Source organism: Buteo buteo, chromosome 28 (assembly GCF_964188355.1).
Source record: "Buteo buteo chromosome 28, bButBut1.hap1.1, whole genome shotgun sequence".
Lineage (NCBI taxonomy): Eukaryota > Metazoa > Chordata > Aves > Accipitriformes > Accipitridae > Buteo > Buteo buteo.
Genome location: NC_134198.1, coordinates 6,540,427 through 6,568,413, shown reverse-complemented (window position 1 = coordinate 6,568,413; position 27,987 = coordinate 6,540,427). Strand labels below are relative to the sequence as shown.

At 36.0% G+C, this 27,987-nt stretch overlaps 1 protein-coding gene across 5 annotated transcripts in view; it reads left to right on the top strand.

The window, feature by feature from the left end:
- Positions 1–27,987, top strand: part of IMMP2L (inner mitochondrial membrane peptidase subunit 2) — a 466,489-nt gene that overhangs the window by 292,481 nt on the left and 146,021 nt on the right. For 3 of the 5 annotated variants that reach the window (XM_075059110.1, XM_075059109.1, XM_075059107.1), the window contains exon 4: positions 18,574–18,639. The exons of 1 other annotated variant lie outside the window; for it this stretch is intronic. In XM_075059110.1, the coding sequence (XP_074915211.1) occupies positions 18,574–18,639 (66 nt within the window). Of the gene's footprint in view, positions 1–18,573; positions 18,640–18,763; positions 18,841–27,987 lie in introns of all 5 variants that reach the window. One more of the 5 variants, XR_012654631.1, reaches the window with a different exon arrangement.

The window sequence follows — 27,987 nt, the reverse complement described above, 5'->3', positions numbered from 1 at the left end:
TCCAGCTTGCCAGACAAGTCTCCAGGGGTGAGGCAGGTACAAGGTCAAGCCAGGAAGTCAAATTTGTGGGTCGGTACTCGCAGCATCCTATAAGAAAGAAAATAATGTATTTGCCTGTAAAGCATTCCAAAAAAAGTCCTATAGCATTTCCTGAGGGCAAAGGAGATGATATCTCTGGCTAATCAGAGATCTAATAATTATCTCATCCTTGTCTTTCCTGTTGAATGCACATTCACAGATCATGCCAATTCACAAATGCAAGATTGAGTGATATAAGCTCCTACAGCTTATATATAGCTCACTGTTAAGGGTCCTTCGGATAGATATCAATTGACAAGCTCAAATTTTTTCTGTATACCTAATGACTTTTGTACCCACTTTGAACTAAGCAGAAAAGGAGCTCTTAACCAAGGAAATAATGAGGTCCTCAGGTGTCTTAAGCTGGGCATCCAGTACCCCTGCTCATTTTATAAAATTTCATTTGGACTCTGTTAGTATTTTCTAAATTAAGTATGATTATAAACTGATCAATTGAATACAGGGCTGCATTTCCACACATAATAAAAACCATTAAATACACAGTACGCACTAGTATTTATATAGCTAATTTTCTTTCCAAAATTTATTATGCTTTTTAGAGGTTGTTGTATTGAAATGGAGAAGGTCTTTCTAACTTCATTCTTACATTTTCTGCTCCACTACATGAATGATGAAATTGTGATCAGCAATTGTGGAGAAGACTGCATCTGTCTCATTAAGATACTTACAGCCTAAATTTTTTCTGGAAGGTACGTGGTGTCTCATTGAACTGCTGCCAGCAATCTAAAACTCATTTATTTATGAATGAACTTGGCAGTAAAAATTCTAGCTTATACAAGTTTTTATTCTCGGTTTCCACCTTATCTCCAAAACCAATCTCTATGATGTCATTAATATTTTAAGAAAAGAAAAAATACATTTGTGTTCATAGTGTGATTATGAGCTGTTACTGTAACTTACAAAATTGTTCTTGAGTGAACACTGTTGCAACTACTGTTAAATGTAATCCATATACTTTCTACTTATTTATATTTAGCATTTTATGGTGGTAGGTTGGGATTTTCCATAAGATGTGAAATATTTTTTACTTTTATGAGCATAGTTACAACTCTATTGACTTGCAAAGACCAGACTACAGATCATCTTGTCAAAGTTGAGAACACATTTAAAAGAACAAATGTGATCTGAGATCTGCCAACCAAGTTTGTTGTAGAAATTTATTTATTCAGCCATTTGTCAGGTGGATGGGCCAGTGCTGAGCTACTAGGTGTCTGAAAACTTTTTTTATGCATTTCCTTTCTTGTGACCGTTCAAATGAATTCATAGTTCTTGATTTATGCTTTTTAACTTTTTAAGCCTTATTGCTTATTTGGGTCATATGCTATTAAACAGGCTTCCTATTAGTCTATCTGACCTTTTTAAAATTTTCTACTTAGACTTCTAAGTTATAAATTCAAACAAGTTAACCATTTCAAGGTACCAAAACAAGAAAGTCAGTAAGAGAGAAATGTTTTACTAATTTCCTAATTTCACACTCCTACTAACACAAACAATAGTTACACCACTTCCTTAGGTTACACTGTGATATTTTTTTTTACACATTTTTTTCTTCTTTTGAAGTCAGGTATTCCTCTGGCTAAAACAACCACTTCTTCCAGTTCACCCAAGGTCAGGCTAGCAAATGTAAGCTAGAGGAGCAGAAGAGGGGAGAAAGTTTAATGAATTAGAGAATGACTACTGGAGATGATGTGAGGAGAGTGCAAGGTTTTTGTCTCCTGGTTAATTTTTTTTCTAACAGACAGCATTAAATTATTCAGAAAGTAGTCATGGTGATGGCAGTATGTAAGTGTATAAAAGCAAAAAGATCTTGCATCTGTCTTTGAATTGGCTAATGACTCTCAGGATGTAAAATGAATTTAAGTGTTTGTCGTCCACATCTTGAGAGAAAGAAGCTCTTCCACAGTTATACCCACAATTTGTCATGCATAAACATGGGCGGTGGAAGTTTTTCCATTTGGCCCTATTCTGTACATCAACCTTGGTCTTGAGGAAAAATTTAAAGGGTGTTGGACAACTTCAAATGTGAAAATAATAGTCACACTTTAAGGGTAATTGTGATTAACCAGTGGAAAAAAAATGCAACATCAGAGTCTTCAAATGAAGGTAGGATGCCAAGATGTTTTTTAAATCAAACACAAGTTATTAGGCTCAATATTAAGTTAAATGAGTGAAATGTTATGACCTGAACTCTCAGGCCTACAGATGCATTACCAAATGTAGTTGTTTCATGGCGGCTGCCATTCGGGTTCAGGACAGGTATGCAGGCTATATTTTTTTCATGGTAGAGACCACATGAAGAAAATCCTTCCTGAAATAATGCAGAGTTATCTTTATAAAACATAGGAACTGAAAAAGAGCACAAATTAGCTCCAGCATTCTCCAACCAGCAGTGATTTTGTTGCAGTCACAGTTAATGTATAAACTAATTATCAATGGGTTAAAGAGGTCTGTATAAAATGTTCTGTCATGTACATTCTTCTCTCAGTTGAAGAGAATATGATATTATATATAATAATAATGATATTGGGGAGGTATTGCAACTATTCCTTTTCTGTATAATTCCCCATACTTCCTTTATGAAATAAAAGTATAAAAAAGAAAGTTCAGAAAAATATTTCAGATAGTGGATGCGTTGGCTGGACTGACCCAGCTGTGGAGGTAGCAGGTGTTGCCTTTTGTGGAGAGACATCTGGGAGTGGGACTTTCCTCCCCCCATGAATGAATTGGGATGTGTCTCATGGCGGGATTGGGGTCGGGGTACTTGCTATTCACTGCATTCAGAGAGTTAGTACTGCCTAATCCGAGCAAAGACAGCGCTTGTGAAAACCTAAAGGAAGAAGAGCTTTCGTTTTTTCCTCTTAGGAGTTGATAAACAGGCAGGAATTTGAGGGATTCCCAGTTTGTTCCTATATGACAGATTTGTATCACAAACATCCGTGCCTGCTGAGCACTACTCGCCTGTCGCTAGTTGTTTTGCTGCTGGTGACTCATCTTGCCAACTCAAACTGATCACAACTTAAAGCAGGGAAATATCTTGTATTCCAAATGTGACTACTGTTTTTTGGTGGTGTTTTTGTTTTTTTTTTTAAATAACATTTTGATTATGTTCCAATTATCCATTTGTAAAGACTAGCCCAATCGCATACTGTCTGCACAGCGGACGTGAATAGCAGAGGCGAGCGCACTGGTGGCTTTTTATCAATCACAAATGTTAGTAGTATTGTCACTTAGTGCTTTTTACAGAGTTACGTAAGTGCTGAGTCTTAGTATTGCTAATTCTCAGTTAAAAAGAAACGTAGCCTAATCCTGAGGTTTCTGAATTATACAATCCTTTGATGAAAACTTGTAGACACCTTTTTATGCTCTTGTACGGTTTCTTTCAGAGAAGTAAGGTTATACTTGCACCGTCACGGCTCCTACAGCCCTACTACTATACCACTTGCTAAACATATTGCCAGCTTGAGTTTTAAGGAACTGTTTTAGTAACTGTTTCTGTAGTGATGCATCATTTAGAGCATATATGCAAAAGCTATCTTTAGAGTTTGAGCCAGAAGTATACAGTTAGTATCCCAAAACACTACACCATACAGTTTAAATATATTCCAGTATGTATTTTATGATCTTTGTCTGCAACAAATACCTACTGGGAATGGATAGTAGAATATTACTAAGAGAATCAAAATGAGAAGGTTAGATTGTTCTAAATGATTGAATTTGTGATGCAGTAGGCATGAGTGTTGCAAATCTGTATGATTTCTCACAATTTTTGCTCTTGTTATTCAGCTCTTTATAACCCCAGTTATTTGCAGTGTTGTTCTTGCTGTAAGGTAAGGGTGTGAAAGGGCTTCTCGCAAAATCAGCTGCATTAAAGTTTGCGTTTCACACCTGGTTTGGATATGCACTTCTCAGGAAAATATAGAGGCTTAAGTTTAGAATGGCAAAGACAATAATGCCAAGTTTGAATTAGCCGAGTTAATCTTTTTGTGCTTCTAATTGATATTCTGTGTCAACAAGGCCCAGTACATACAGTGAGTGTCAACACATTTCAGAATTTGTCAGTACTGTCCAAAACATACAGAATAATATGTGAACCACATATTTAAAAGATTCAGTAGTAGACCCAGTAGAATTTCTGAGAAGTTTTCTTAATCGCACACCATATCTTGCATTTCTTCCTTCCAGCTTTTGATGCCTCTAACACTGCAAACATTTCCAGCCACTGAAAACTAAAGAATTACTTTTGTCCATATTAGTTTCTGACACAAGTCTGTATCATCAGTCCTTCTAGCTTGCATTTTCTTTTTGCTATCCTTCTGTTTTCTGTGAGAGAACTTTCTTCTTTTTTTCTAGAAAATTTTGAGAAAAAAAGAAAGCTTTTAAAAAAATAAAGCAAAGGATCAACGGGTTAAAAAACCATAAGACTGGCACAAACATTTTGAGCTTTAGTAAAACTGGAATTCACCTTGTTCTAACATGGATCCACTCTGAAAAAATAATAAAGATACAAAAATGATAAATAGCTTGTTTGAACTTTTGGCTCATGGATAGAGGGAGGAGAGTGAGGAATGCATCCTCAGAGTGTGTAAGAAGTGTCTGTGAAGTTTAATTCATCCTTATCCCCTCCCTTCTCGCCTCTTCTGCCAGTCTCTCCCTTTTCAAGCAATATTCTGAGCAGCATATCATTTACTTGGAGAAAAAGGTGACAGGGACCTTCTGTGGGGAACTGTCACACAGGATGGGGTTTGACAGGCTGGATGGGGCTACGGCTGGTTGTGCTGCTGCCTGAGACTGAAGAATTCATTTTGGGTGGAATAACCAGAGCGGACTGTAACGTGGGAAGAGCTGGGAAGCAAGTGTGCAGACCAAAGCCTGAGGCTGGGTGTACAGTTGGGGAAGAGAGGGAGAGCAGATTGGCCTTCACAGAGAAGGGGAACACTCTCTAAAAAGCTTGTAAACTGCTTTGTGTGAAGGGAAAAATCATCTGTAAGTATAGCTGTTTTACTCATTCGTGCTGTTCACTGTTGGTGACGCTTCTGATTTATCTCATCTTCCCTTTTTAATTTTTTAAATAAATATATTTGTCATCATACAAGAGAGGAAGTGTCTTGCAGCTCAGAATCCTAAAAATCTCATGGCAAAAAACAACACGGGACACGGTTTTATTCTTGACAAGCTCCTCAAAGTTCTTTCATGCCTGCTCAAGTGATCAAAGTCTCTTAGAGCAATATCCTCAGTTATTGTGCAGGGTCCCTTCTGCTATCTGTGACAGAGCACAAGTAGAGGATAATGCAATTAGTACCAAATGGAGCACAATGCTTGATGACCTGCTGACATAGAAGATCAGGTTTTGAGAAAGAATATCATGTGGAAAAAATATTCCCTATTAAATTTCCCATTGCTGCTCTTTGCCAAATCCTCATGAGCAGGTCATAACTCCTATTATTACAAGGATTTCTGTCACAGTAGCCAATCTATGGTTAATTCAGCCTGACTTCATCTGCAGCATGGACACCTGCAGTTTATTGTGGGCATTTTTCCCCAAATGCTATCTAAGCTAAAAGCAGAAGTTGTGAAGAAAATACCCAGACCTTAGATTGGTTTCTTTCCTTGTGAGATTTTTTAGCTGTGTCCAATTGTCTTTATTACTGTTCTTTCTTTTAAGCATGTGTTGTTACTTTAGCAAATGCCATTTCATAACTGTTGGCTTAAAATATGTAGGTAACTTTCCCATCTTTTGCTTCGCTAATGTTAGTTCTCAATTTTTTCTGTACTCTGTTATAACAAATACTAAGTTTTCAACTACATAAATAAGTTATCCTCGGCATCACTCTTTATTTCCCAAATGTTATTTAACCTATACCTGTATACAAGTCCCAGTGAATTTAGTGTTATATAGTCTGGGAATGATTTATTTCTTTGCGTGCTTACTGAGCTCCTAGAGATCTTTAGGATTATGCCCTACAGACAGGTTTTTTTAATAGCCATGAATAGAGATGCAAAATTGTTTCTTAGTTAAACCTCTGTCTTTACCTTTTATTGGTTGGAAGATAATTTATTTTCATTGTCTATGCCATAAATATGGAACAAGTATTTATATTGCTTGTGGCACTATATTACAAAAATAATTTCAAATTCTTCCAAAGTCCCGACTTCTACTGGCCTCTGTAGAGATCTTTTAAATTGTTGATTTGTTTGGTCGGTTTGGGGTTTTTTTTCCTGCGAATTTACATTGACATAATGTCTCAATTCTTAAACTAAATGATTGTTTACATTCATACACATTAAAAGTGTATTACAACTGTTTTAAAAGTATATATTATGTTGTTATTGCTCTTCCCTTTACTTCACCATTACTACTTTATTTGCTTTCCTGTGTTATTTAAAAAAACCCTGCTACATGTATTTATAAGGTAGATGAAACAATATTTTTAAGCAGTTTGTCTTTAATCATTTAATATTAAGATGGCTAGACTAAGCTGATGTCTGGCTTCCTTTGTAGTCAACGGGGAGAGAGATTCTCCTCCAAAAGGTGATTCACCTCCCTTTAACTGTTTGTTACCTTCTGCGCACTGACTTAGTGCTTAGTTTCTTGACTGTAGTAGTGGTTAAATTTGAGAAAGTATGAAGCTACTCAAAAAATATCAAGAAAGATTTTCTCAACTGATGCTTGACATAGCATTTAGAAAAAATTAAAAAACAATGTGCTTCTGGAGTTTAGGTGATTTCAAAGATAGACAAAAACTTTGGGTTCTTCAGAATCACAATTTTTTTTCCTAAATATTGTGTTAATCCTATCTGAGATGCTAAACTTGGCCTCCAGTAGAGACAATGTGAGACCCAGGCTTCTTAACATCTACATTTCTTTTGAGATAGTATTGTGGTTCCTAAGTCACTGGTATTTTTAACATCTACATATGCATTCAGTACCTTTTTCAATAATTGTGGTGGTGTTATTTAACTGGAGAAGTTTTCTGGAACCCCATCAGAAAGGAATAATGACTCAAAATTGCTGCACGGTGTGTTGTATGTAGTGACAATTAGATTCTTATGACAGCAGCTGATTATTTAATTTTGTATGCTTAGAAGAGTTGCCACTGAACACAGGTCTACTCTCAGAATCAACGAAGGTATAGAAGTACATCTTGCAGCATGTAAGGTTCTTTAAAAATAAGCATAATTTTAAGAATCATACTAATAGATTGTGTATAGATTAAGTAGATTATTTCTGTCTAGTATCCCATATGGCAACCTGAGACTGATTTTCCAGCATTTGATTACATTTTGCAGTTTTCTGTGCCTTTCCCTCTGTTGTCTGTTGCAACAGAAGTCAGTCATATTTTATTTCCATTACAGAGTAGAATATTTGGGCAGCTATAGTAAAGATGAAATATGGTTCCTATGCTACAGCATACTGGTTAATGAAACAGTGAATATATTACTGTTGTTGACTTAAGCATAGAAGCCCAGATACTCTCGTTCCTAGATCGTGCTGATTTCCTATTTGGTAGATAAATATTTCTATGTATGCTTTCAAAGTCAAAGGTTAAGATACAGAGTTTTTCAGCCTTTTTGGAAAAGGTGAAGATAAGGTGAAATGGCCAGTTAAAACAGCAAGTAATTAATTGAGTCTCTCTGTTAACAGGAAGAAGGTCAAGTGCACATAACTATTGTGATTACACAGTCTGCATTACAAGCGGCTGAGTCGTTTAACCTCAAAGTGGTTAGATTGGAAGGCTGAGAACCAATAGATGAGATTTTACTTCAAAATATTAGCTGTGCTTCTGAGTTACTATAGTATTTTGAGTTTTTTTCAGAGTGACTTGTCATACAGTTTTGCAGTAGCAATTAGTTTTACTGCGGTGAAACATTTTAATTAGAGTTTTCAATTTTCCTCTTTTTTTTTTTTAATTTATTTTTTCCTTGCCTCACTTTAGCTAATTGGCTGAAATTTTTGAATGGTAACTCTGATGGAGATGTGTTTTATCTTTTTCTTGACTTTGTCTTGTATATATTTTGAAAGTTTTTCAGATGCACGATTTTGATTGCTGGATCCAAAGTGTAGAAAGGCTTGCTTAATTTTGTCATGTAGCACTTATACATCTAGTTTCCACTGGGGAGAGTCCATAGTTATCCACTGACAAAGATCCAAATTACTTGTGATAACCTTTCAACATCTATGAAAAATGCTGAAAATCTGTTACTACTGATGTCTCATCTAACAATGAGGCTACAACTATATAGCGTGCTGTAGATATACCAGGCAAAAAAGCTCAGCTGCTTTGAAAGTATGCAGATCTTTATTCTTTTTCTCCAACAACTTCTTCATCCTAGTGTAGGAGAACTCTGCTAAATAGCGTCTGGTACCAGGAGATACATTACAGATAGGTATTTGGCATGGAAGCTAGTTTTTTTCTGAATGTATTACCCTTGGAGAGGTACATTCCTGCTCTGTTTGAAAACTCAAGACTAAATCAGAATGTAGAGAGGAGCCAAGGAATGGGGGCCCGTGAGAAAGGGAGAGAAGGAACAAGAGTGGATATTCAAGAGCTGCAGAGCTTGAGAGAATTGTTTACGTGTTCTAATTATTCCATGTGTATGGCAAAGTGTATGACTCTTTTACTGAGGCTTTATGCAGGTGATATATTCAGATTGTTATTTTTGTATAGAGATTGCTCAGAATTCCCCATGAAGTTTCAGGGAAGCATTGTTTTAGGTTATGTGCAAAGTGTTTAAAATTTAATAAAAATAAAATACTACCTTTCCAACAGTGCATGCTTGCAGTCTGTAATTATTATAAAACACTACTTTCAGTAAAAATAAAATAGTTTTTTGGCAGTGAGTGATTTTGCTTTTTAACAGAGGTTTGTCTAAGAAATGCTAATGCAATGTGGAGTTAAATTAAGAATTACAGGATGTTATTAGAAGTACAGTTTTCCTCATATTTTTAATGATATCTTTGTACATATTTTCCACTGGAGCTGCTGAGCAAATCAAGCATCACTGGAACTTATGCCTAACCAGTTGGTGCAACTGCTGTCTTGAAGTACTTATTTTGTAAATTATGGATGAAAAATGGTGAATGTTCAAAACGGTTCACTAAACCAGTATTTATTAGAACTGGGGCCTGCTTCCTCAAACTCAGCCCAGAGGGAATCTAGGAGCAATTGAAGAATGTTTTCCGTTGCTCTCGTTATCTGCTAACATTGTCATATTTACATACAATTTCTGTATAACGTTTCTGTTTGTTTGAAAAAATTGCTAATCTGTGTCACTTCTTTTAAAGTTATAACACTATTTAAGGTCAAAACTGGGTCAAACATTGCTACTTACAGGCAAGCGTGGACTCAAACACTTTTTGTAGTACGGAATACCATTTAGAAAATGCCTCTTTAGCAGTTGAAGGGGAAGAAAAACAAAGGAGAAAATGCAAATGACTTCAAGGCTTGCAATAAATTTTCACTCTTTAAAACAAAAAAAAAGATAAGGTCCTTAGGAACAGTTTATTTCTCATTCTATCAGCAGAATCTAAAATTTGGTTAAGGTCAATCAATTCAGAAATAGGTTTTGTCAAGCAATCCTAGTATCTTTTATCAATAAAATTACAAAACAATTAGATAAATCTCATCTTGATAAAAGCAATAATATAGTATATTTGGTTTCTTCAACAATTCTTTTTACTATCACATAATATCCTGATCTAGAAACCTGCCTTTTATGGAATTAATGTGGGCCACATTAGGCAGATTACAAACAGGCTCAGTTCAACTGTGAAGATGTAGATATGGTTGGAGAGACTTTTGTGGGTGGTAACATTTCTAGCAGATTTGCTTTGTGATCCAAAGCTAGGTACTGGGTTTGTCAATTGTCTTCAGAATCGTTGGTTAAGCTTGCAAACACTGCAGAGATAGACAGGGCAGTAAATAATAAGGACTAAGGCGGCCATGCCATTATAGCATGACCTGAATCACATGATTGCTGTCCAAAAACTTGCTTCACAGAGTGTGAATTGCAAGTTGTAATCAAAACCTTATTGCTTAACTGTTTTAGCAAGCAGTTTACACAGAGGAGGGTTTAGATGTCACTTTTTGTATACTTTCAACATCAGCTCCTAGGATGAAAAGAATGAGCTTTTTGCCTGGATATGCAAAACAAATAGAATATTAAGAAATAGGAAAGAGATGTTTCACTGAGCCAGCATAGTACCAGACTACTCTACTTGTATAGTAATAATCCAGGCTGAATAATACTAGGTTCTCATGTCTGTTTGCCAAGAAGAAAATGGAAATGTTGGAGGAAGTTTGGAGTATGGTCACAAAAGTTGTCTTGGATTTGGAAAACGAACTGTATGCTAAGAAGTTTAAGGAGTTCTAGCTAATGAATCCAAGAGAAATTTAAAAAGAGCTGTTGTCCCTAAGTCTTTCTGCATGAAGAAGAAATAAGATGTTGAGGGGTTTTCTGCCTTGGAGGAGAAGGCATGAAATTGAAATTCAAGTTGGATATATTCAATTTTGAATGCAGATGCAATTTCCTAATAGCAAGGATAATTAAACTTTGGAGTAATTTCTCTGGATGTTAGACTCATTGTCTCTAGAATGCTTGAGACAAGATATCATAACCTTCTCTAAAAATACTTTACAACAGAATTAGGTACTATCCAAAAAGACAGGAAAAAAAAAATAAATCTATGCACTACAGCAGTTAATTAAGGTAATCAGTATGGTCTCTTCTGGCATCAGAGGCTGCATCCCAGACAAAATATGGGGGGTTTTAAGCTATCAACATCATGATTCTTCATATATTTGAATAAGACTAAAGGCTGTACATAGTTAGAAGTAAAAAATAACTTACGTTGTAAGGCACCTCTGGTGATTATCTAGTCCTACCAACTAATCAAGGCAGTGCCAACTCTGAGGCTGGGTCAGACTGCTCAGAGCCTTGTCCAGGCAAGCTCTGAGTATCTCCGTGATTCCCAGCCTCTCTGGGCAACCTGCACCACTGCTAAACCTCACGCAGTTTGAAAATTTTTCTGGTATCCAACTGGAATTTCCCTTGCTGCAACTCATGCTGTTTCCTTTCCTCCTTCTGCTGTGCACCTCTCCAAAAGTCTGAATCCCTAATCACCAATTAGGTAGATGACAACAGTAATCAAACTCTTTGTCTCATCTCTGATCTGCACAAACCCAATTTCCTTAGCCACTGCTGTTACATTACTCTTCTGTTACTATTATTTTGGCGGTCCGTCACTTTTTCCATTTGTCAATATCTTTCTTGTACTGGTGGGTCCAAACTGAACACAGATATTGGACCTGGTTACTGGATACATATAAAGCAGCAATTCTAGATAATAGAAATTGACAACAGGAATGACAACAAAAAAGAATAAATTAAGGGTGATCATTTTTTTTTCCCCTCCACTATTATAGTGTTTGTTATTCTCCACAATATAGAAATTGTCTCAGAACCTGTGATGTAATTAATTAAATATTATGTTTATGATCAGATTCATTATCTGCATAAAGAAGTATGGAATTTAGATAAACGTTATGGACTGGGAAAAAAAGTGAAACAAACGGACTAAAAATATTTTGGTTTAGAAAATATGTGCATATATTAAGCAAATTTGCATTCTTATACAACATTTAGATTTGGCTATGTTGGATCTGTTTCATCATAGCTGTAGTACTGGGAGAGATGAAAGAATGGATATAGCTACGTAGGTCCTACTGTACAGAGTTTGAGCATCAACTACTATGCTGGCAACAGGAAGCTCCTTCATCATAGGATAAGGGCACGAAACTTTTTTTGAAGGTCAACGTCGTTATCTAGTGTATGATGCAGCCATGTAAAACTCCCTGTTTATCTTATTAAGCAAGGTCAGAAAATAAGGAAGAGAGCGCTCCACTGCCTCCCTATTTCCTCTTCCTTCAAGCATATTTTAAAAGTAAAGCCACCAAAACTGTACTTTGAGGTTCCCAATTCTGTAGGTATATTAATGCCATTTATTCTGGGCTCCATCTACATTTTACTTACTGCTCTGGCTATTTTCTGGCTCCCCAAAAGGCTCAAGAAGGAGATAAACAACTAATTTTTCATCCTGCAGCAATTCTGGAAATTGCCAGAAGTGTAAACCAGAGCTACATTGGTATTTTTGATCAGACAGGAATTAATTTTGGGAAATGAAGAGGTCACAGACTGAGTGGCTTTGGATCACAGTGTTAGATCTCAAAAGCTCCCCCTTATCCTGTTTTATGGAGTTAAATGCTTCTCAGTATCTGGCATTAGCAACATAAATAAAAGCAGAAATAATGTCTGTGAAGAAGATGGCCTTCATTATTTCAGTCTGTTCATGCTATAACAACTCAGTGTTCATTGTTTCAGTTGCCTCCATGTAAATGATGATCAAATCACATAAATCTCTATCTGAAGTAAACTGAGAATAATCTCAAGGCAAATGTCCAGCTGCTGCCTAAACATCTTGCTTCTATCTCATAAAAAGTAAGGCCATATGCTAACAGTAGTATACATATATATATATGCATATACATAGATACATACATATAAACAGTGCAAACTTCAGGCACTTTTCACTGCAACTTTTTAATAAATCCCTGTTATTTGTCCTGTTCTAGAAAATGCTCAGTTAGTATCAAAATTCCAATAATTTTCAAAAGTGATCACAAAACCCATGCAGGTTGACTAGGATAAGGGATGGGTAACATTAAACATACATAGATCATCAAAGTATCTAATTCAAGCTATCTGTTTGAAATACCTTAGCTGCTTTTTCATTATGAGTTCATGGTATAAGGTCTTATCTTCTTTTTCTAATGCATGCACCCAGAAAAATCTGAGTGCTTATTCAAGGAAAAAAAAAAAAAGTATGTTGTAGCATTTATTTAGTTGGACTTTACTGTTATTCAGGTCTAATTTCTTCCTTCTTTTCGTGATAGCTATTGTGCTAATACCTGTTGAAAAATATAATTGCTTTTGGTGTGTCTGCTGTGTGTCTGAGCATCAAACATTGTGTTTGATCATTATCCAGGATCAGTAGGTTACTTTTTTTATTTATTACAGAGACTGCATGCTCAGCAGGGAATGGTATCTCATAGCATTTGGTGATACATGTTAATATAACCCTTTGGAGAGTGGAAATGAATCAACTGCCTTCCTTCACTTATCTTGCTGGCATCTTAGGATATAGCCTAAAAAGCACTCTCTCTCTCTCAAAGCCTGGAGAAACTTCCGTTTCAAGGTCTTAAGCATGATTTGCTGTGGGCACTTTTTGAGGAAAATATAGTTAGACAACTCAAAGAATGAAAGAAGGGTCAAATAACACATACAAAAATTGGAAATATTATGGAAATTTCACGATTCATCAAATGTTAATTAGCTCATGGAGCAGATATTTAAAATTGTGCTGAGCAGTATCCACTGGAGTAAATAAATAATCCAAATGATGGAAAGGGAAAAGTTTAGGAGCAATATTGTGACTGAAGTATTCAGTTGCTCTATCAGGAAAGGAGAAAGCCTTCAGAGAATTGTCAGCATTTTTGTCTGACAATCGCTTGCTAAACAGTGGATTTTCCTGCAGGCTGTATTGTTCCTCCTGTCTTTCCTGGTAAACATGTTCTCTAGTACTGCAATCCCACACTGCTCAATACAGTGTCGAACATAGAAGAATGGATGCTTGTATAAATTTATGTGTGTGTAAATAAATATGCGTGTGTGTGTATTTATATATGTATGTTGTTTGTAAGAGTATATAATTAAAAATAAGAACATAAAGAAATGTTTCATTTTTTATGGGAGAAGTGATATTGAGGTAATAATTAGGAAAAGTTGTCAGTGCTTTCCTAAAATAGAATAAAGTGTCACTTTCTAATAGAGATTCAACTATTATTCTGTCCCTCCTGAAGAAACAACCTCTTCTTATGAACTTGGCAGTTATTACTTTATTTCAGATTGTGGTTTGGGGGATGCATCACTGATAAAAACCAGCTGAAGCTTTGTGTCCAGTCTTCATTCTCACAATATTTTCTCTCCATGACAACATGCAGTGTGTCTTCGGCTCTGAAAAGCTCTTTTTTTTTTTTTTTTTTTTTTTTTTTTGATAAAAAGGAAATTGAACTCCTTAGTGCTCTTCTGCTAAAGCATATCTTTTAACTTTAGAACTGAATGTGTGTGTGTTGGGGGCGGGGGGGTCCTAAGGATTCTGCTTTTTTTTTTTTTTTCCAGCTGTAACAATCAGATAGATAAAGGGAGACCTGCCCCAGAATAGTGGGTAGGCTGGAGGTTAGAATATTGTATCTTGAAGTATTTGCTGTGGGTGAATAAGGAATCTGAATCTGCCCTAATCACTGGGGTGATCTACCTTCCCCTCTACTTAACCTTTCTCTCTCAATTCCTTTTCAAACTAATGACCAAATGTGAGAGGCTTTAATCCAAAGTTAACGATGTCTTGATGACATGGGCATTTGGTTTTCTTTTTTTATGGTGGTGGAATCGCTCCTTAGTTTTTAATGAAAGCTGGGTGTGGATGAGGACTATATAGCTGAAAGTCAATACAGAATAAGACAAACATACAGGTTTAGGAGAAGGAGCTAGGATCATTACCAGAAGCTAATTGTGGCAGGTTAATTATGCTGAGTTGCTAAGATTGCATCTGGAAAACCACAAACAAATACATACCAAATGTCTAATTTTCCCTTGGTAAATTGTTTATCTGAAAACTCTGAATCTGGATTTTTACGTCATGATTCATGTCTTTGTGCGTGAGGCTGGTATTTCTGTACTGCACTGTGCGTAAGCTTAAAGTTGGGAACAAATTAGAAGTTGTTGCTAAGGCAGAGTGACTTGTCCCATTGTCAGAAGGTATTTCAGACGGAGAGGATGTTGCTTTTTTGTTCTATTATTTGCAGCCAGCCATCAGGTGATCTGTAGGTGAAGTTTAAATAATTGCTTTGACAGATGAAAGAGAAAGTATTTATCAGTCTTGGATGCTACACGGGCCATTGCTTTCTTTTTATATTATGCAGTGGTCATTCTCCTGAGGTGCTTGAATAAAGAATACTGCTGTTTAAAGAGAAATTGTTAACAATGGGTTATCCTCATACCTAATGCCTTGAGGGACACACTGCTAAACTCGCCTGTTTTCCGCTTTTCTTCATGGAAAAGTGAAAAGTGAATATGAGTGGAGTAGAATTCGATCTGCATTTAAGAAGTTAATTTAGTTTCCGGAGATGTTTTTCCTAGTGTATTCCTGATGCGCTGCTAAATGCTACTTGTGCACTAATATTTGTAATGTGCTTGAGATTTTCATAGTCATTCTGACTGTTTCTGCTTGCACTGCTGTCCTTAATTCATGCCTTGTTAAAAATGGTTATATGTAGATGAGGAAATATTTTTACTGAGGAAAATGTAAGCTTAACTTTTTGAGAGGCTGATTTAGAAAATGGTGAAGGAATGGTGACTCCCCTGTGAAACATCAGATATGGACCTGGCTGGTAAATGTACGGATGGTTGTTATGAATTCATATTAATGATACTCATATCGTCTGAATGCCATCTTTGGGAGACAAAATATATTCACTGTGTGTAAGAAATCTCATTTCTTCCCACACAATATCAGTTGAAAGGGACATGCCTGAATATGACCTTTTATATAAGGAGAATGAAAAAATACAGTGTAATTAGGAGACGTGCAAACAGGTAAATCAACAGTTTCTATTTCCTTCTGTTTTGAACGACTCCCATTTCCAAAGATTATTGCTTGTTTCCTCACCCAGATATCAGTGACAGAGAAATACTAAACAGTTACTGGTTACAATATTTGTGTCTTTTTTTCCTCTATTGTTTAATTTGTTCTATACCTGCTGTAAAATTTCAGAGAAAGAAATTTCCTGTATCTGCATGTTTTTGTGATTTCCATAATCAATGAAATCCCAGCGTTACACTAAACACCTTTCAGGAAGGCATCAATATCCATCCCTTCAGAACTAGTCTCTCTTACTTCAATCATTGTGACTCTTGAACAAAACAATCTGCTTGCCTCTTGAAAATCCTTGGTCTAAAGGTGCCCATGTTGTTGGCCACTTTGAGCCTCCTGCTCCCTCTCTTACCAGTCCTTTGCCATTTTCATGAATTATAATCAGAACATTAGTATAAAGTTCATTTTTAAACTATTTGGGCTTCAAATATTAAAAATATTCCTGAGTTATAATAACTATCTACCAAGAAGTCCTTGAAGTCTTTCTGATAAATTATGTGTTTTGGTTAAATATGTCATTACTGGCAGAAAAGTAACTACTCTTCGAAAAAATACTCATATCTCAGATTCAGAGTGATGTTTATTCAAGGTCATTAAAATTTTTTTCACAAGGAAGGCAAATTAAGGGAGAGGTCAGTAATTACATTACAATACATACATACTAATCAAGTGAAAATGCTTACATGGGGGATTTCAAAGAACCTTTGAAAGTAAGGTGTTAAACCAGAACAGAATTTTGAAAGAGCAAACTTAAAATTTGTTTTCATTCAGTCTTTAAGAAATGCACAGTTCACCAGACACATTATGTACTATTATTTCCGTTACTTAAATTTTACATGAAAACATTGCAATATGAGCCTAAATGAATTAAACATTAAATCAAGTAACAGTAATTTTTGCAAATATTTTTAATTTATAGTAGCTTGTAATAATAAAGGTGTGTTGTTTTCTCTTAGACTGTGCACTCATTGAGAATAAGAGGTGGTCAGTGCTTGAATGAGTATGCATTGAAGCCTGCTAGGGAGCAGCACCAGAAAGTGCTGTGGATACTCCATATATTTAAATCATATGAGCATCTAAAACTTAATTCTTCCCAAGACTGACATGTAAAATATTATAAAAATGTGTATTCTCAGCCTGATAAAGAACATGAAAGACAAGACTGAACTGGAATATACAACTCTTCGGGTAAAATTAATGCTAAATAAAATATTACTGTAAATGATATGATGATTTGAAAATTCCAGTGATGACTAGGGAATCAAAGTATGGTCCGTATTCATGTTCACTGCTCTTCACTGCTTTGTGGAAATAAGGTTTTCAGGCTTAGCAAACTGTAAAGTGAAACTATTTGATATTTTGAAATTCAAAATTATACTTCTTGAATTTTGTTTCATTGCATTGAAATATAAATATATTTCAAATTTATTGACACACACACACAAAAAAAAACCCCAAACCACTTTTAAAATGTTTGGAATACTTTTTTGGCTTCATATTAAAAAAATTAACTAAGCCTGAAACTATTTTTCTGTTTAACTTTGGAACTGAAAGTCAACTGCAAATGCCTTTAGTCATGCAGCACTGTGGGCAAGTTTTTCATCCAGACTCATCTCAGCTTTGCTTTTTAAGAAAATGTAATCTTAGTGTGCTATCAGTTGACCAGAGATGAGCTCAAAGGTACTGGTCTGTTGTGAGGATGGCATGGCCAATGTTTTTAGGCAAGAAAACTGTAATATAAAGCTCTTGCAATTGCATGTGTAGCAGGCTGTACTTGGAGTCTAACAAAGCCCAAGGACCATCAGAAAATGAAAACCATTTGTTCCATCCCTGACTCTCCTATATACAAGCAGCAAATAAAAAGAATTTCTTAAATAACATGAAAACGCTCTACTAAGTTTGAATAGTTGAGTAATTAAAAGTGAAGAATAGAAAAGAAGAGGTAAAGTATATAGAAAAGGAAGAAATTTTATGGTGCACATATGTCTACATTAACCTGTCAAAACTGTGGTAGAATAACACTTTTAATAGTCCTATCTATTAATATCCATCGAGTAAGTTGGAGTATTCAGGCGGGGCATACAAGTTCAGCTTTGCTTTCTTATAATACTGTGTAAGGCGTGATCAGAATCCATTCAATAAAACATGCTTATAGGAAAATAACTTCAAGTGAAAGCATGGTATTACATTAAGAAGCTTTGGATAAAGCTGAAACTTTCAGAAAATTTTACAACTTTTTTTAAGCTTCCACGATTTCCGAGGCAAGGTTTACCTAAGTTAGTGACAGATATTAATATAACACGGGGAGATTTTTTTCCCAAAGTGAGTGAACGACATGAATGTTTGAACACAATATAATGGCGAATTCAGGTTTTAATACATTAATCTATTCACAAAGGTACCCTCTTCATTGGTAGTGGGACATTCTACTTTTAATGTTGTGGAGCGTGTTTTTCATGCTAAAAGGTATGTTGATTATTGTGGTGTTTGCAGGCCATTTTTCAGCATCTGCTTTTCAATAATGGTTTGCAATGAGAATGATTACAGTAGCTTCACTTCAGCGTGGAACATCATGATTGATGCGTTATCAAGGAGAACATGGAATCTCCTAATGACTTTAATAATGTCTATTTCTTTGTGGAATTTCTTTTCGTTTTCTTAAAACAATGGGAACATCACTGATTGTATAACCTTATCCCCTGTCTCAGGTCTCCTAGAAACCCTGAACAGAAGATCATTAAACGAGTGATTGCTCTTGAAGGAGACATTATCAAGTAAGTATTTTAAGCCTTAATCTCTGAGTCTTTATAGGAATAGTGCAGCTTTTCAGTGGATTTTAAATCAGTATCCTAGACAACGAGAACTTTCTAGTATTTTCTTTCTATCTATTCTTAACAGGGATGTCAGCATTGTACCTGTCTTCTTTTTAATGAGAGGAGAAATGCTACACAAAACTGCTCACTCTCTCATGAAAGGTACATGGGTGCAAATAATGCTTGTTTCTTAGAATAGCTCTGCCATATATCAAGGCAGGCAATTGTACAGCATTTTTTCAATAAGATTATAGGGCTGTGATTTTTCATTTAGAGAGTCCAGCTGCTGTTTCATACTGTGCTTGGCAAATAAAAATAGGGTGGATTTTTAGGTCTTTGTTTGTTCGTTTCAGGTTTGTTTTGGGGTTTTTTTAATTTATTTTATTTTATTTTTGAGACAAAGAACCCTCATAGATGCCCGTCTTCACTGCAGTGTGTAAGAATCTGTGGGGAATATGGTGGAACTGAATTGGAGTAAATTATTCTATCAGAAAAAAAATTGTAGCAAGAGTAGACTCTAGAGTACTTCAAGACTTGGTTTACTCTGACAGATAGACTTTCCTACTGGGGCTGGGTGGAAATAAATTACTAGTAGATGTAAATCAAAAGTTTTTGTTGGAACAGTATTATTTTCATGAAAATGCTTGTTTGAAAAGGTTTCGTTTTCCCAGGTACAGAATAGAATTGGCATAGAGCTGGGAGAGTAAATCCCTAGTTTCCCACACTAAGGTATGAATGACCCTGGGAGCTCTCAGACAATATGGCAGACTGAGACTCAATTCATTTAGATAATGATTCTTGCTCTGGTGTAGTGAATACTTACGAAGTACTTGGCAGCTGCAATTCAAATCAAGGATTTGAGTGTGGTCTCAATGAGCCATAGTTCGTAGCAGCACCAGTGGGCTTTTGGGCACTATGGAATATGTCTGTGTCCTTTTTCTTTTTTTCCCTCTTGCAGTCATTGTAACTTCTGTTTTATTGAAAAATTCTGAATCATCTCAGTTTGAGAAGTGGAAATAAATTCTGACATCTCTATTGAAGCAAAATATCCGAAATAACAGACACTAAGAAGATAATTTGATGTCCAAAAACTATGGACATCTACAGCTAAAACTAGCTATCACTTTAAAGAACTAAAAATATAGGAGTAGTGTGTGCCTTTTACATACCTATGTCCTTAAGAGGGTACTTTTTCCTTGATGTAGTGCTGTAATTCATATAAGTGATAAGACTGGTATTCATGATTCAGTATTGCTATTCATTTCTGTAGCAACGTCAGAAAGAGATAGCAATACAAGGCAACTTCAAGTGTTACTTTTCACTGTTCTATATTATTAACATATTTGTCTGAATTTTTGTAACTGAATGTAGTTTTTGATAACACAAAAGACATTTAATAACTTAAATTCCAGCTGTAGGAAATTAATAATGCTGTACATTCAAATGCCTTAAGACTCTGTACTTCTCATTAACTTCTGTGGGTGTTCTTGGCCAAATGGACAAGGGTGTGGGGTATAACAGCTGTGGGAGTGTGTGCAGAATACTGGTGAGCCTGTAGGTTAGTGAATCACTCATGGACACAGAAGACTGTACAATGATCCTCATTGGTCTTTGGTAAAACAGGTTAGATTAATTTATTGATAAAAATATTAATCTCATTAATTCAGATGTGCATTCTTTCTATTTGAACCTGTGAAAATTGTCCCAGAGCTTTTTGCTTTAACTGTAGAAACTAGTTTTTAGCTAAAGAATAAATTACTCAACTATTATAACTTATTAAGTTTTTATTACATATTATCATCCCTTAATTGTGTATGTGTAGGAAATGTAAGTAATACTTGTCACTTTTCATAGCACTAGGGTAAAGCAAAAGCTTAGATAATAAGATAAAAGAGCAAAGCTGGCAAGATTTTTCTAAAATATGTATTATTTTTGTAACGATCCTGCAAGCAGATATGTGACTAGGGTATCTGTGACTGAAACAGACAACTGGTAACTGAAAGCATGCATAGAAAACATAAATAGAAGATTTCAACTCCTATTTGATATCTGAAGACAGTCTTTATTACAAACCAAAAAAAATTGGGTTTGATCCCTTAAGATTTTATGTCTATATTTTTTTGTATATTGAATTATTCCTGATCAGCATAAAATGATGCTCTGAATGAAATTGAAAGTAACATGGATCATGTACAAAAATGTTCAGTCCCATCTGAAAGTATGGGACTTTTCCCTAATGTTCTGACTCTTTTTTTGGTGTGGGTGAAACATGATGCACAACTAATATATACTGACCTTAGAGGAATATTTGAACATCCTTGTTCCTAATATCAAGCCTTTGAAATGGACTATATATGCCTGCATGCTAAAAAAACCCCCACTTCTTCAAGCCTTTTGCTGCTCCATTGATCAATCAGAATTCCTTCTTGCTGAGAAAACAACCAGTCTCACTACAGAGCAGTTGTTTCAGTTCCAGGGTGCAGAAGAATGGGAATCATCAGTTAGATATGGTGGGGTTCTAGCACTTGTGGGGCTGTTTGTGGGTGCAATGGTTTTGCAGAGACTGGTGGTTATACAGGGAGTTGTGTTGGATATTTTATCTGGAAGGTCAGTGCAATGTACAAAGTCTGTCTGTTGCTCTGCAAATTTTGCTTGGTGTCATGTGACAGAATTAATTAATACCCGCTTTCAGTGGTGAGTCTTCCAGTCTTCTGTTATAAAGAAAGATTTGCAAATAATTGTGAGCTGGAAGGTATTTTCATTTAGTGCTCCGTGAGATAGGTGGTAGACAATATGGTCTGTGAGTCTGTAGTTACGCTTTCACAGGTGAATGAATTATCTTTATCCAATCTATCGGTGCATGATTAGGGATAATTTGTCACATGAATGCTGTGTTTTCTCATGTTACCAATTAAAATCAGTTAGTTAGCATTTTACTCTTTGTTAATTACTGAAAGTAATGAAAAATCAAATAAGCAGAGCCATTAGTACCGTAGGGAAGATTTCTTATATTTTGACTTGAGTTCGAGTGTTGTGACTTCACAGCAGAAAAATCCTGGTTTTCAGTTCTTCATTTCTAAAAGCATTAAATAAGAAAAAATTGTGACATTGAAAAGCAATGTAGTTGAGATATCTATAATAGGTCCATTTTGACCTTTCATTTTGTATTTTTCAGGTAGTCTGACATTATGGACTACATAGTACTTCACTTTTTGAAATATGCTTTGAGGGATTGAAAAATGCTACAAACTCACCGAATAAATATTCTGGCATTTCAATTTTCTATTCTTGTTTCCAGTCTAGTTGGTAATCCAAGTGAAGTGAGTTTGGTAGTGTCTTGTAAATCCCCAGAAGCATGTAGTACATGCCACAAACCTGTAACAGATAATTTAATTTGGATAAACTAGTAGAAATTCCTCCTCAAAAGAATTTAAAGACTCGACAGGAAATCACCATTTAGCCCTTGAGAATGAATCTATAGGTCATCTTGTATATAGACAATATTGCAAAGTGTAGCTCCCATAGATCAGGTTTTGTTTTGTCTTCCATGGATTCACAGGAGAATTAACTTCAAGTAGGAAATCATTACAATGGTTCCTGAGGACTGTTTAAATGATAATTCTTCCAAAGGAGGCCTTATTTTAGAAGTCAATATAGTCTAATTTGTTAAAAATTAATGTTGGTATTATAAAACACTTTGAATAACTTGAAATTAAGCTTATTAAAACTCATTTATCTTAAATGCACTAGTGGAAATTCAAAAATCTATAGTAATCTATCACAGGTGAGTTATAGTATGTTTTCAGTAACACAAATAAATGAAGGTTCATGTGAAGTAAGCCAAAATTGGGATTAAACTGGTAACATTTAAAATTAAGTCTGTTCAGTAACCTGCTGAACTAATTTGTATTCCTTCTGTCTGTCACAGTTGCACAGGTCTGCAGGAGCTTGGTGTGTCAATCCTGCTTCTTTCGTATAATTTTTTGCTTCTTGATACTATACCTGATTTAGGAATGATTTGCAAGCCCCTAGGAAGAGTAATTTTTAAAAGTTTTGTCCCGGGATGTTGTTAGCCTATTTAGGAGCCAGTGTTCTGAGGACCGAATGGTTCAGCAAAATGATGTTGCATTTAAGTGTTGCATCTTGCAAAACTGCTCTGAAAATGTGAATAAGGAAATACTCCTTACTTCTCAAAGCATGACAAACAGAGATAGATCGTTATATTATTAGGCTGTAGGCCTAAACCAAGCGTCAGTAATTTTTCAACTTTTACTGCAAGGTCCATCATTAAATTGCAGAAACTATTGCCACAGAATGTTAGGAAGGACAGAGATATAAAGGGGTTCGAAAAAGAAGTAGAGAATTAATAGAAATAAAGCCCATCAGCAGCTATTAAATGCAGCAATCGTGGTATGACTTCATGCTGCCTTAGATTATAAGCCATTCTGCCTTAAAATATAACCAAAATCTGGTCATTCTGTCCACTTGTTGGAGAACCCTTTCAGCTTCAAACAAACTGTTCACTGCTCCATGCAGGTGTTTGGTTGCTTTTTTTTTCTCGGGGAGTAGGTGGTGTCCAGTATCCCTTCAGTATGAAAAAAGACAATCAACAAGTTTTCTTACTTTTTTTTTTTTTTACTGAACCAGCTCAATTTCATCATACAGTTGTGGCTGCTATTTGTTTTCACTGAGGATCAAGGATGGTTGTCCAACAAAACAACTGTCTTCATGCAGAGACTTTACTACTTGATAGCGACTTGTGTTAGATTATACCATTAAATTACTGCCGGCCTCTAGGAAGCAGAACAACCTTCAGAAAAACTCAGACTTTGCCAGTGTTGTGGCATAAGAATGTCTCTGTATGTAACTTCTTCAGGGCAACCACCTGGCAGGAATTGCATCCAGACCTTTGCCATTTAATCTCACAGAAATCATTTTACGTTCGCTAGCGCTGTAGTAAGAGTCTTCTTGTTCGCCCTCCATCCCCCCCACCCCTGACACACACAAAAACCTCTGGTAGCTATGCTGAGGTACTGGTGCTGTGGTAAGGACTGCTTGCAATGGCTCAGAGTTCGAAAAGAGAAATGGAATATCAGTAAAAGGCATCAAAAGACTAGGAATCGCAGTAGATCATGATACAGGCCATGTTTATGGCTGTATCCGATCGCCTTCTTCCTCAAAGTCCATTGTCTTTGACTTTGGGTTGTGAGTATAGATCTGTGAGTGTGGGGATCCATATTGACAAGAGTGCTAGCGGGATTGACAGAAAGGAGAACTGCTTGTACTCTACAAAGACACAGCACTGTCCTCAGAGATTACAAACTTTGGAACACCTTTCCTTTTGTCTAACTAATTGCGGTCTTCATACTGTTCTGTCCTTGTAGTTTATGTATCTAAAGGATGTAGTAGCAGTCAAACTACCCCTTAGATGAAAAACTCTTTGTCTTCCAAAAGATTTTTGTCACCATATGCACAGAATGCGTATGTCATAGGATTTATGCAGTTTATTTTGCAGTATTTATTGTTAGGTACTGATGGGTTTTTTTAAGCCAATGAAAGCTTTTATGAGGTTCCAGCTATACTGCTCTGTCATGACTCTTCAGCATTGATCGTATCTTTGCAGATCTCCTAAATAGTTTCCATTGATTTTGATTCCATTTCCATATGCAGAGTCCTTGCATGACTGGACTCCATTTCTGTAAACGCAAATGATAGGAATGTATATTGGTACAGTGTCTGTAAGCTGTAAAAACAATCTGACAAACCTGGAATGAAGATTTTCTGTATCCATAATGAATTTCTAAGGTTCTATGGATCTTTAGGCCCAGTAATGAAGGTCTGCAAAGCTGGGTTTCTAAAATTTGGCATTCTTCATACTCATTATAAAATAAGGATAAACTATTTGCTTTGCATTAGATATTGGTTGCCTATTATTTGAGGAAGGTGCATGAAGAGACAGAATAAGAATAGAAAGTTGAACTTCAGGAAAAAAAAATGTACAAATGTGCTATCTTTTGTTTTCAGAAAATACAGGGTAAAATAATTTTTCACAAAGGCAAAAAATATGAAAATGCAAAAAATAAGAAGACATAGTTTTCCAGACTAATTTTTTATGGTTTTTTCCACATTGGAATGTGTGAGTGTTAATATTATAGCAGTATTTACTCATTGCTCCATGCAGTAAGGTCTTCATTCCTTTAGTACCCATAATATTTTAAAGCCATAGTTTCTTCTTAAGAGTACAAATAGCAGCAACAAGATTGCTAAAAGATGTTGTGTACCATCAATATAATTTCTCTGATTTTTCAGTTGGTTTCATTTGTCAAAATTCACTGAAAGCAATGGAGTTACAATGTAGACCCAGTATGACCTCTGGAACTCTTAATATTAAAGGAAAAAAGACAATGTAATATGATTCCCTGAGATTGTACAGAATTTGCAGCGTTAGCTTATAGAAAAAAGAAACAACATATCCTATTACCTCTGAAGTGAGGAGGTTTGATTTGGACAACACTAAGAGGCAATAAAAGAGATACCATCAAGAACACTAGTTTTCACAGAGTTACTATTCAGACTAAACCCAAGAGTACTGAAAATTGAGTATGCAATTGCAATATGTACTCAGCTACTCTCTATTAGTGTGCATCTGAACCAAGACACAAATGACAGCTGCATCTACAGGAGGGAGAAAGGGTTTTTTTATTATTTCTTCTTTTTTTTTCTTTTATTTTAATTTCGTTTTGTTGTTGTTGTTTAATTAGAGAAGCAGCACTCTAAAATGCAAAAAAGCAGCATCTCTTTTAAGATGGCATATCCGTGAACACTGTGCATAACGACTCTTGGTAGTGTTCAAAGACTATTTTAATCTTCCAGAGTAATAAACAGTGGGAAAGTTTTTTAAATGCTCTGTAGGCACCTTGGAGTAACATTTCTCATGACTTTCAATAAATCCCTGTAATTATGCAGCCCATGGTTATTGTGAAGTATACTCTAGTATATGCAGGAATTGTGTCTGCAGACTCTTACTGCCAGCATTAGCTGTAGCTGTGTGAAGTACCATTCTGTCTTGTGCTAATATAGATTATAGAATTAAGAGCAAAGAGGCAGAAAAGCACTTTATGTCTTTATCATTGAAAACTACAAGGATGGAGAATAGAAATCTGGGAGAGGAGTTGGGAAAAGTACTGTTGAAGTTCCATGGCCTGTCTGGATGGTGCTTAAACCAGCACCTGAGAGCATCTAACTTCTGCTGGTTTATCCCATCATTGGTCAGTTGTGGAGTTCTCTGCGGTGGAAATATCCAGCAGAGTTACGGTAACCAGTTTACTTCTCCTGACTGGCTTCCATGTGCTGGACACTGAGTAGAGACCAATGTAAGAATGGGTAATACTACTAATGGGCAGGTCTTTATTTCCTACAAAATTATTGTCTAGGATGTTGAGGCCTTTTGGTAGGTTTTAAACACAAACATTATGAACAGGGCTGGGATACACCCAAAAGCTGTTTTAGGAAAATCAAAATACCATTGTTTCAGAGACCACACACAGACTTCTGTGTCCAGTTTGGGGCAGGAAAGACATGGATAACCTGGAACAAGTACAGCAGAGGGCTCCAAACCCTCAAGCTGGTCAGGGGCTGCAGCCCTTGCCCTGTCAGGAGAGGCTGGGGAAAAACGGGACTTCTTCAGCCTGGAGAAGAGGAAGCTTTGGGGTCACCTCACAGCAAGCCCCCAGCACCTATGGGGAGGTTAGCAAGAAGGTAGAGCCAGGCATAGTGGGGCAATGGACCTAACTTGAAACGAGAGAGGTTCAGACTGGATGGAAGAAGAATTTTCTCCGTGAGGATGGTCAGGCAGTGGGGCAGTTGCCAGAGAAGCTGTGGTCTCCATCCTTGGAGGCGTTCAAGACCCGACTGGGTAAAGCCCTCAACAACCTCCCCTGATCCTGTAGCTAACCCTGGGGTAGGCAGGAGGTTGGACTAGAGAGCTCCTGAAGGCCCTTCCAACCTGAACTGTCCTGCGATAGCTGATACTAATTTTCAAATACGTTATGTCACATTTAGAGGAATGTTATCTTTGTTAGAAGCTTAAACAGATGCAGTGTATTCACCTCATTTAAGAGAGCATGTCTTTTGTAGGCATTTTTCTTTAAAGAAACACATTTGATTTCTGTTTCACTGAAAGTTGATTTGCTGCCAAGACATCAGATGGTTAGAGAAGACATGCATACCAGTATAATGATCTCAATGGGAAGCTCAATAGGTTGTCTTTATGAAGATTTTTTTTAAAAGTGAGCAGCAAGTGAATAAAATGCACTAACATTTAAAAAATCCAATAGTTAATAAAATGTTTTCATGTATTTTAATTTTCACAAATTATTTCCTTTTTGCTTTCTAAGCTACAGACACAAATGTCATTGGTGGTCTGAAATCTGGCACTGAAATCCATACTTAGGCATCAGAATAAAGGGTGTGTTTAGTAAAAATGGTCTTTGTCCTGAGCAATTTAGGACTTCATTTGCTCAATGTTCAGAAGTCTGCTTAAGTAGTTTCTGGAGAGTTGAGCTCCATTTCAACTGTGATGCTCATTTATATGTATCACATTAAAAGCTCAGTATGACAAAACAAATACGGGGGTAGGAAGAAGGAAATAGTATTAAACCCATTTTACAGAAGAAGAAGTTAGGATGAAAGGTGTTGTAGGCCTATGCTCACATAAAAAGCGTGTAGGACAGCCATTAACTGAACTCCCTGGGATCCTCATCCCAGAAAATAAACAATAAGTTCATGTGTTTGTCAGCAGCACATTTTTCTATGTGTACTGGAAGGCAAACAAGGTTCAGAACCTGGTAATTCTGTGCACTTCCCTCCTGTAAATTGAAAGGACAATTTTTATTAGCTTGAGCAGTATTAGGATCCAGGATATTGTTATGTTTGCAAATTGAAGCAAAACATGCTGAAACAGAAGAGTCTACTCTGAATAATGTAAATAAATCTTACTGGTTATTTCATTTTACAGCCTCAAAAAAGTCCTCTCTCTGTCTTGAATATATTTAAGGTACTGAACTTAGCCAGGGACATAATGAAAGAGTTTTATCCACCTACCAATAAGTAGAAAACTATCTTGCGAACTAGACTCAGTATGGGGTTGTTTCATTATCTGTATCGTTATCCTGGCTTCAGAGCCCCAAATGATGACTTTTTTTGTTTGTTTGTTTGTTTTTGTCTGAATTCCTTTGTCTCCTTTGAAGGAAGAATTAAGCAGACTTTCTGTTCGTTTCAAATCAAGTAAGGGTCAGGTAACTGCGAGTT